Genomic DNA, 11,097 nt, shown 5'->3' on the forward strand with positions numbered 1-11,097 from the left:
TGTTATTGTTGGATCCATTTCTTGAAGAAAACTCACTATTACAAGACCCACAGTGCACTATTTTATTATCAGCAGAGATACAGAAATGGCTTTGCTATCCAGCACCCTTTTAGGAACAGCATTCATTCAGCAGGACAGAAAATACCAGTGTCCTTTTTCAGCTCAACCATCCCTCATTGCCCCTCCTTCCCTGTCTCTTTCTGAGGAACTTAGATGTCTGCAATTTACTGTCTCCTAGGCTTCCCTGATCACAAGAACTACTCCTGGGGGTTCTGATTTAGTGGAGCTAGAGCACAGCCCACCAGTCTCTTTTCCCCTTGCCCCTCAGGTGGCCCTTATGATCAGCCAGGTTTGGGAAACCTGTTTTCTTTGGCTGAGACGGGACTCCTGCAGATGAGATTTGGAAAGAAGGTTCTGTTCTGTCCGGTGCTCTCTGAGCAGCCAGTGTTCATATGGGTCAGTGATGACTGTCAGAAGGAGCCTGGTAGGAAACACCCATGTGAGTGTCTGCCACTCATGTGACAAGAGGTTCTGTGTTTTTTTTTTTTTTTTTAAGAACATTGCACATTAAAAGCTTTTACTTTTACTTTTACTAACTAGTAAAGCAATGCAACATTTAAGAACATAAACATTTCTAAATTCTTAGCAGTTCTTAAGGAGACAAGGTTGTCACACTAGAAGAGTGGCCTGTGGTCTGAATTTCACATTCCTCCCCCACTACCTCTGGCTGTCTTCTCCCCAGAAAGCCTCCCTAACTAGGTGCAGGGATATCCAATCTTTTGGCTTCCCTGGGCCACAATGGAAGAAGAATTGCCTTGGACCACACATAAAATACACTAACATTAATGATAGCTGATGAATTTTTTTTAAAAATCTAAAAAAAAAAAAAAATCTCATAATGTTTTAAGAAAGTTTGCGAATTTGTGTTGGGTTGTATTCAAAACCGCCCTGGGCCACATGCAAGACCACAGATTGGACAAGCTTGACGTAGGGCATCTTGGTTGTGCAGCTGCAGCCCACGTTTTTTTTTTTTTTTTGAGATGGAGTCTTGCTTTGTCACCCAAGCTGGGGTGCAGTGGCACAGTCTCGACTCACTGCAACCTCCGCCTCCCAGGTTCAAGCCATTCTCCTGCCTCAGCCTCCCAGGGAGCTGGGACTACAGGCATGCACCACCACGCCCAGCTAATTTTTTTTTTTTTTTTTTTTTGAGGCGGAGTCTTGCTCTGTCACCCAGGCTGGAGTGCAGTGGCGCAATCTCCGCTCACCGCAAGCTCCGCCTCCCGGGTTCACACCATTCTCCTGCCTCAGCCTCCCAAGTAGCTGGTACTACAGGCACCCGCTACCAGACCCGGCTAATTTTTTTTGTATTTTTAGTAGAGACAGGGTTTCACCGTGTTAGCCAGGATGGTCTCGATCTCCTGACCTCGTGAACCGCCCGCCTCGGCTTCCCAAAGTGCTGGGATTACAGGCGTGAGCCACTGCGCCCGTCCTTTTTTTGCATTTTTAGTAGAGATGGGATTTCACCATGCTGGCCAGGCTGGTCTTGAACTCCTGACCTCAAGTGATCCTCCTGCCTCGGCCTCCCAAAGTGCTGGGATTACAGACGTGAGCCACCACGCCTGGCCTGCAGCCCACCTTTTATGTGCACCGAGCCATCTGCATGGGGACAGCAGTGAAGCTGTCCCCCTCCTGAAGCTACTGGGGGAGGATGTTGGGGGGAGGAGGCAGTCCAGTTTCTAACATACTAGACTCTGAGCTGGGGACGAGGCTGGGCTGTTGGAGCAGCAATTACCTTATCTGCTCTAAGTCCATGGAGCTGTGGACACCCAAGGCTATTTTTATCCAAATAAGATGAAATTATTTGCCAAAATTCTGCTCAATATGGTGCCTTTTACAGCCAAGGATATTTGCTAATGAGTTTTTAATAAGGCCTACGTTCTATAAGATTAATTACATAATGTTTGGGAAAATGTCTAGAAAAATTAGTCTGAGAGGAAAGGCCCCGAGCAATGATCTCCTTCCCTCATCCCACAGGGTGGGGTTGTCAGTTATCTCATATTGGTGGAAATTTCCCATATTTCAATGCCTTGTTCCATTTACAATAATGTGGATGAAAAATGGCCTCAATATTGGAGCCCAGTTCAGTCGTCCCCTGATTATTAGTACTCCGGTGCTTCATAGTCCTCCAGCTAAATTTCAGTAAACCTGTCCTAAGGAGATTTACCTACATGAAAAGGATAGGAGGTGAATTACAGCTGGTTCTCCTCTATAAACCAATATAGAGGAGCTGAGGCACAGATAATCCCCAAAGAGTGGATAATCCATTTGGTTTGACAAGTCTTTCTGTTTGACAAAGACTTACCTTTTTTGATTACATTTTGTCTGAGCTATTTAGATTTGTATTCAGGCAAAGCAGACCTGTGCATGTGCTATGCCTAGATGGTGCCAAAGTTACTCTATTTAGTATTTTGTGATTTGTTTTTCATACTTAAGTCATATGGATCAGGGAGAAAAAAACTATCATGATTTTCTTCATTCTCCTGTCTGTATAGGATATAGCAATAACTTTGATTGTTGGCAATAAAATGTGATTCACTATTCCTCTGAATTCTTAGAATTTAATACTGCTCTCCTGAACCAGACAACCAACCATCTTGCAGTAAAGTAAAAGATATGAAAAAAGGGAGCTGTGCTTATTCAGTATGATTGTTTAATCTCTCTTTTTAGAAGCTTGTCAGTTAGTGATGTTTACCTTGAATAATTAAATGACAAATGGTATTCATTTTAAAATATATCATGTCCAGAATCTTTATCAAAAAAAAGCATAGCTATTTTTATCCCCCATTGACCTATACCATTGAGGCTTTGTTATTTAAAAGATAGCATTTACATTCTAAAACCACAGAATTTCCCAAACAGATGACAATCTAAACCTGCTATTAATGGAGATGTAGATACTGAAATCATTCTCTTATTCACATTTGCTGTTTCAAACATGAGCATCTGGCCCAGCTTCTATATTTAAAATACAAATACATTAAGGCACTTTTCAAATACCCACAAAATACAGTGCAATTCTGATCTTACAAATCGATGCTTGTAAATTTGATATAGTCTCTAAAACAGACTCGGTGCTAAATGGCATGCTTATCTACATTAGACATTTGAGTTAAAAATACAAATTATGCAGTGACTGCAGAAGATGTGATGTGTAAAATGGTTGAATTGCTTTCAGCACCATTTTCTGTAAGTACTGGAATTCGTTCATGCTTTGCATTTCATGGTAGGAGAGAGAGGAAAAAACAGCAATCACCAATCCTCTGAGGATAGTGATTATGAAAGAGGCCTTTGTGTGTGCCCTGGAGATGGAATTCTTTTCCATTAGTCGAAATAAGCTTATACCAGACCTGGCAGTGGTCATCAAGATAAAAATGCCCCCTTTTACATAGGTGAACGCTTTCAGAGTATTTAGAGAACACACTGGAGCTCTGCCCAGTCAACTTAGAAACAGTCTTTATACTCCTCGAGAGCCATGGAGCTTTAAAATAAATGGTTGCATACAAAGAAAGTAGGACAGCAGTTAGTAAAACACCTACTATTAAACCACATGTGATGACTAGGCCAGAATTAATTGTTAAAGAGATTTTCCACCTTTAAGGAAGTTAGGCTTTTTGTTTGTTTGTTTTTTGTTTTTGTTTTTGTTTTCCAGAGAGAGAAGGGAATGTTCATGGGTAGGTCACAAAAAAACCTTCTGAAAGGCAAAAATTCCTTCCCAATGGGTCTGAATATTCCTCCACTATCTTTGTCCTGGATTTTACATCCACAGCCTTTCTTAGCAGGGAGAGGCCTTAGAGATCGTCCAGTTCCATTTCTTCCCTTCAGGACGAGTACACTGAGGCCAAAAGGTGACGAGCCTTCCCCACGGTCGCGCCACTGCTTAGTGGGAGATGAGCCGAGAATGTCCTTTCTCGGACCGTCCACTGCATTCTCCCCTACTCTACGCTTCAATCTTCTCCCATGAAACCTTCACTTGCTTTTCTACAACGTTGACCTAAGGCGGAAAGCCGCGTGCCAGAGTGGGATGGGAGAGGGGAGCTCACGCTGGGCCCAGGGGCCCTCCGGCAGCCGCGCGCCCCTCGCCGGCCCGCGCTCGGGCTCCCCCTAGGGGCACCATAGGCCACACGGGGGTCCCCGCGCGCCGCCCTCCGGACTTACGTGACTGTCGCTCCCCTTCCAGAAGTAGAAGGCCCCGATGGCCCCGAAGAGCAGCAGCACAGCTCCCGAAATGAGGACCACGGCTCCCACCTTGAGCAGCCGCGCGGGGCTGGAGGGCTTCACCGTCACCGTAGCGTACGCCTGCGGGCCGGGGCGGGAAAGGGACCGTCACGTTTGTGCCGCCCGCACCTGCGGCCCCCCGCGCACCCGGGCCCCACGCTGTAGCCCCCAGGGACTGGGGAGTCGGGCGGGAAACAGCTCGCTCGAGCTCCTACGGGTGCCCCTTTCGCCGCGCTCCCTGCCGAGGGTCCTTTGCAGTCGGGCGTGGAAGTGGGATGAGCAAACCCCGCAGCACAGGGCCTTCGCCCCAGGACCTGCACCCTCTACCGGCCACGGGGCGCCCCTCCGCACCCGCCTGTGGATGCCGTGACCTCTGCACACTCATATGCGTGGGGCGACACCCCACGCACACATTTGGGACCCAAATTTATCCCCCCGCCAACACACCCATTCGGTGGCACGCATCCCTGAGTCCGAACTGTGGAACCGGATACTCACACAACCAGGGCCCTGCGTGTGGAATCCCTGGCGGTACTCACCGGGGGGCTGCAGAATTCCACGTCATCAGGTCCCACCAGGGCAATGGGAACTTTGTCGGAGTTCTCTGTCATGGTTGCGGCGGGAGGAGCGAGGCACTCGGAGACTCCCTGGGCGCCCTGGGCTCTGTCCCGCTGCCCCGACGTGCAGGGCATTTCAACGCCGCGCGCACACACGGTGCATGGTCCCGCCTGGGCCAGCCCAGCTGTCCCCACCCCTTCCAGCGCCTCACCTCTCTCCTCCCTTCTCTCTCCCGCCGCGGGCAGCTTGTCCTGCACTCCTGGATGTCCCCTTTCCTCCTCACTCTATCCTGTCTACTGGCCCCTAAACAGCATTCCGGTGACTCTGAAGGTGTGGGGGTGGTTGCATCCCTCAGAGCGGATGCTGAATCCTGGGACCCAAAGAAATACTCAAGTGCCAGAGCAATTAGCCATGCACCGAGGATGTCTTAGAATGTCAGCGGGCTCTGCTGTGACACCTGGCTGGAAGCCATTTCCTGCAGGGTCTTTGTATGTGTGTGTTGGGGTGGGGGTGGGGGGAAGATGGCTCATGGAAGGTGAAGGAGAAGACAACAGAGTGGTGCAGGTGGACAGGGGACACTGGCCTAAGAGTGTAAGGGTTAGGCCACCTTCTCACTGGCCTGGCATTGCTGGATGGCCCTGGGGCTGGAAAACGGAGCAGGGTCTTAGAGATGGCTCCTTGCCACCAGTTTTTCTAGGGGCTGGGTACAACTGCAGCAAAAGTGAGAGCTAAGCAGAGCAGGGCTGGAGGGAAGGAGTTGGGGAGACCAGAATAAAAGTGCATGCTGGTTGGTTGAATAAATTAAATAAGTGCAAACAAAAGCAACAATGGTAAAGCGCGTGCACACACACACACAGAGTACTGATGTATCCAAAGGAATAACACAAATATATGTGTGTGTGTGTGTGTGTGTGTGTGTGTATGTATATAAAATTTGCACTTTTGGAAATGCCATCTTCCAGTTCCAGGATACATGGTGCTTCATTTGGATCCAGGCTTCCTTAAATTGCGTTTGATTCTAGCTTTGTGCAGAGCCCTCTGGTGAGGTGTAAGTGAGGAGCACTAGTGCATGGGAGAGATTGAGGCTTCCCCAAAGGGCAGTGGAAGATTGCATGTGCAGGACTGCAGAAGGAGAAAGTGTTGAAGAATCATCCAAGACATGTGATGAAGAGTAAGGTGACAAGCGTGATGACCTGGCGCTGGGAAGGTGGGGAGAAATGTAGGAGACGACTTTTACAGAAGAATCGATAGGACTTGGCAATTCCTGGGCTGTGGGAAGTGAGTTTTCAGACCTAAGAGGATTGGGAGAGTGATAGGAACCCTAGGGAAGTGAAAAAGTTGGAAGGAACAGTTTTAGATATGTTGAGCTTGATGTGGGGATGAAAAGTAAAAGAGCCAAGGAAACGTCCTGAGCCTGCATTGGACTCAGCGATGGAAATAGCTGTCTGCGCATCACACTAGACTTAAGGTGCTTGGAAAAAACTCCAGCGAGATCTCCAGCCAGGGCTCATCCCTGGGGCACTGCTGAGGCAGAGTTCAAAGACCTCTTTTCACAAGGGCATTCTTCACAGGAATTTTGGTGAAGAAATAAGAGAAGTAACCGTCAGAGAGGTGGGAGACGGTGCAATGTAAAGTAGTACCTGTAATTTTTAAAGGCACATTCAGGAAGAGTGGGTCAGCAGTGTCAAATGCTGGAAAAAAAAATGAGCACAGAGAAAGGCCTTGGAAAGGCACAACCAGGAGGCCATGGGGAACCAGCGAGACAGTAGTTCCATTTGCTTCCCTGGGCACAGAAGACACATTGCAAAGGGTTACAGAGTGATTAAAAATATTTGCAACTTATACCACAGACAAGGAACTAGTTTTCTTATATAGTGTTTTCCTAGGAAAACCAAAAGACCAAAAATGTAGTAGAAAAAATGGCAAAGAATGGAAACAGAGAGTTGGTGAAACAAGAAGTAGAAATGGCTCTTAAGTGTAAGAAGAATGCACAACAGCATTGTTTTGCCTTTTTTTTTTTTTTTTTTTTTTTTTTTGAGACAGAGTCTTGCTCTATCGCCCAGGCTGGAGTGTAGTGGTGCGATCTTGGCTCACTGCAACCTCCACCTCCCGGGTTCAAGTGGTTCTCCTGCCTCAGCCTCCCAAGTGGCTGGGATTACAGGCGCCAGCCACCATGCCTGACTAATTTTTCTATTTTTAATAGAGGCGGGGTTTCACCATGTTCGCCAGGCTGGTCTCGAACTCCTGACATCAAGTGATCTGCCCACCTTGGCCTCCCAAAATGCTGGGATTACAGGCATGAGCCACCACACCCAGTCACAACTGCATCCATACAAGGAAATGCAAATTAAAAGTAGACTGGTTCACCTATGAGACTGGAAAAACATAAAAATGCTTGTTAAAACAATCTGTTGAAAAATATGAGGGGCAGTGAATTTATGGACTACTGTAGTGGGTGAATTGGTACAACTTCTATGGAGAGCAATTTAATTCCAAAATGCAAAATGCAGTTTCATTTCTATGGATTTATCCTACAGATGCACTCACAAGGGTGGAAAAATCCTATATGTGCAATGATGCTCACGGCAGCATGTTTGTTAGAACAAAGCACTAGTAATATCCTCAATGTCCAGAGTAGACAATTTATGATCCATTCTCACCATGGGGGTTTGGCAGCCCTTTAAAAGAACGAGGCAGCTTTGGATGTAGTGATGTAGATAGAACACTCTCTAAGATACTTCAAGTGAAAAAAGCAAAAGGTAGAAAATGTGTAGAAATGCTTCCATTTGTATAAAGAAATACAAACAAGAATAAATGTAAGTATATGCTTTCTGGAAAGATAAATAAGATGCTGGTAGTTGGGGTTGCCTCTGAGGAAAGTGTGAAGCTTGGGGAGACCAGTAGAAAGAAGATGCTTAACTGTGAACCTTCTGAAATGTTTTGAATTCTATATTGTGAACACGTATTAGCTATTCAGGAATTGAGTGAATAAAGCACTAAATAACAGTGAGTAGGTGGGGAGGAAGTGAATGCTACAAATGGAGACAATTCTTTTAACAACTTTCAACGTGAGGGGAAGAAGGATGAATGTAAGGAAGTTAGATGAGGGGAGTTAGAGGATCAAGGAAGGTACCACCTTCCCTTGATGAACCTTGAGAAGAAGAGAAGGACTGGAGGGAGTGAGTGGTGAGTGGATACTTTGGGGCCAAACAGACATTGAAGAGAGGGTGAGGAATCAGGAGAAATGCAAGACCTTGCCTCATTCATACATTTTTAACACATAATATACAGAAAGTAGCTGACCAGGGCGTGAGGGGTGAGGAATGGGTATGGAGATCAGTTGCCTCCTCTGAGCACATTCTCTTAAAGTGGAGTATTTTCAACAATTTTAAGGTGATGTGTTCACATGATGATGGTTATAGATAATGAAAAGGCAGTAGAAAAAGCAGTAAGGGAGCAAGATTGGGAGGCTCATTGCTGTGGTTTGAATGTGTTTCTCAAAATTCATGTGCTGGAAACTGAATTCCCAATGCAAGTGTTGAGAGGTGGACCTTTAAGAGATGATTAGGTCATGAGGGGTCTGCCTTTGTGAAAGGATTAATACCACTATTGCAGGAGTGGGGTAGTTATCATAAGAGTGGGTTCCTGATAAAAGGATGAGTTTGGCTCCCTTTCCCTTTCTCACATGGGCATGTATTCTCTCATTCTTCCAACTTCTGCCACAAAGGCCCTCATCAGGTACAGCACATTACTCTTGGACTTCCCAGCCTCCAGAACCATAAGCCAAATAAGCTTGGTTTATAAATTAACCGGCCTGTGGTATTCTGTTTTAGCAGCACAAAATGAACTTAGACACTCGTGAAGAATGAAATCAAAGGGGTGCCCCCTTTCACAGGCTTGCTTTCCTCTACCCACTCTGCTGCTGGGCCCACCTGTAGGCCCATTCCCTGGAAGTTATAACCCAGCTCTGCTCTCAGGCACTGTGCCAGGTCTGGGTACACAGTAACGAGCACAGGAGACATGGCCCCTGCTCTTGATGAGCTTATAGAATAGTGGAAAACATGGTCATTAAGCAGGTAATCACAAAGTATGATGTCATTGCATTTGTAACACACAGTATGAGGAAAAAACATAGGCTACATTAAGATCATATAACATCTAATTTGCCCTGAGTGGGGAATGGGGAAAGCACCTGAAGAGGTGTCATTTAGGTTGAAAGCTGAGAGAAGGGGCATTTTCCAGGTGGAGATGGGTGAAAGGGTGTGGGAAATGTGGAGGGACGGCGTGTTAGAAGGCCATGAAACGGTAGAGTTTGGCATTGGAAAAAGGGAAAGCCAGATCATAGAGAATAAAAGAAAGAATGGCCAGAGATGACACTACAGAGAGAGACGGTTACCTCGGCTAATAAAGTGTTCTAGGCTATGTTAAGAATTTTGAAAAATTTCCTCTCAGTATCGGGAAGTCATTAAGGGGTTTAAAGCAGTGGAATGGTGTGATCTGGTTTGCATTTTAAAAATATCATTTTGGCCACTGTGGGGCAGAATAATCAAACTGGAGTGGGCAAAGTATAAGGGGCAGTTTGTGTTTTTTAAAAATTTTTAATCTTTATTTTTTTGAGACAGAGTCTCTCTCTGTTGCCTAGGCTGGAGTACAGTGGCATGATCTCGGCTCACTGTAACCTCTGCCTCTTGGGTTCAAGCAATGCTCCTGCCTCAGCCTCCCGAGTAGCTGGGATTACAGGCACCCGCCACCACATCCAGCTAATTTTTGTATTTTTAGTAGAGACAGGGTTTCACCATGTTGGCGATGCTGGTCTCAAACTCCTAACATCAGGTGATCTGCCCGCCTTTGCCTCCCAAAGTGCTGGGATTACAGGAGTGAGCCACCGCACCTGACCTCATTTTAATGTTTTAAAGCCAGGGTCTGGCTCTGTTGCCCAGGCTGGAGTGTAGTGGTGGGATCAAGCCTCACTGTAACCTTGAGCTCCTGAGCTCAAGTGTTCCTCCTGCCTCAGCTTCCTGAGTAGCTACATCTACAGGCATGCACCATGCCTGATTAATTAATATACACATATATTTATTTTGTAAAGGCAGTGTCTCGTGACATTGCCCAGGCTGGTCTTGAACTGCTGGCCTCAATCGATCCTCCTCCCTTGGCCTTTCAAAGTGCTAGGATTACAGGCATGAGCCAATGAACCTGGCCCAGAGGCAGACCTTTTAGGAGGCTCTTGCAGTGGTCCAGGCAAGAGATGATGTTGGTCTGAACTAGAATAATTGTAAGTGATACAGATGGGAAGAAATATTAATCTGAAGCAGTCAATTAGGATTTCAGATCCATGCTGGAGGTAGAATCAACACGCTCTGGAGACTGGCTGAGTGTGAGGTGAGTGAGGGAGGAAGTCAGGATGACTTCATGTATCAAGCACAAACAACTGAGTAGATGTAGAAAGCATTGGATGAGTTTTGGACGTGTTAAGTTGAAGAGCTGTGAAAATTCAAGTGCAGATGTTGTACTTGATAGTGTCAGTAGATAAGCCGAGAAGACCATCTGCTGAGACAAAGAGGCTGGAGGAGCCAGCAGGGCTTAGGGGGTGTGGGAGAAGTTGATATCAGTTGTATGAGGACTACAAGAAAGAATTTATAAGAGCAGCGACCATTTGGGGCTGGAGAACATGAAGGAGCCAAGACTCCCCATCAGCACTGAACGAACACAGCAGGTTAGAGGAAACTGGAAGATGTTGGGGGTACTGGATTTTTTTTTTTTTTTTTTTTTTGAGATGTGTCTCACTCTGTCAGGCCAGAGTGCAGTGGTGTGATCTTGGCTCACTGCAACCTCCGCCTCCCAGGTTCAAACGATTCTACTGCCTCAGCCTCCCGAGTAGCTGGGACTACAGGTGCTTGCCACCACGCCCAACTAATTTTTGTATTTTTAGTAGAGACGGGGTTTCTTCATGATGGCCAGGCTGTTCTCCAACTCCTGGCTTCAAGTGATTCTCCGGCCTCGGCCTCCCAAAGTGCTGAGATTACAGGCGTGAGCCACCGTGCCTGGTGGAGTATTGGATATTGAAGACTGTCTTGAGAAGGAGAGAGAATCAGGGGCTAGGTGATTCTAGAATCTGAGTTGGGAAGGAAAGTCCACGAAGTGAGGAAGGGTTCATGAGCCAGGAATAGGGAAAGACTGGCATGATTATGGTGTCTGGATGGGACAGGAGAGGGAGAAACTAAGAAGGTTATAATCAGAGAAGGAGAACTCAGACTTTGAGAT

The 11,097-nt window shown here is 46.5% G+C and overlaps 1 protein-coding gene across 6 annotated transcripts in view; it reads right to left on the bottom strand.

Annotated features, from left to right (window-relative positions):
* The window catches only part of CNMD (chondromodulin), a 36,699-nt gene extending 31,407 nt beyond the window's left edge, over window positions 1-5,292 (bottom strand). Inside the window, exons 1-2 of one of the 6 annotated variants that reach the window (XM_054529074.2) lie at window positions 4,815-5,292; window positions 4,216-4,356 (exon numbers count right to left, since the gene is read on the bottom strand). In XM_054529074.2, the coding sequence (XP_054385049.1) occupies window positions 4,216-4,356; window positions 4,815-4,967 (294 nt within the window). In that variant the 5' untranslated portion in view covers window positions 4,968-5,292. The remainder of the gene's footprint in view (window positions 1-4,215; window positions 4,357-4,814) is intronic. The other 5 variants (XM_054529073.2, XM_054529072.2, XM_024230918.3 and 2 more) reach the window with 5 other exon arrangements.
* Window positions 5,293-11,097: the final 5,805 nt, after the last annotated feature.

The sequence above is a fragment of the Pongo abelii genome, chromosome 14 (assembly GCF_028885655.2).
Source record: "Pongo abelii isolate AG06213 chromosome 14, NHGRI_mPonAbe1-v2.0_pri, whole genome shotgun sequence".
NCBI classification, from domain to species: domain Eukaryota; kingdom Metazoa; phylum Chordata; class Mammalia; order Primates; family Hominidae; genus Pongo; species Pongo abelii.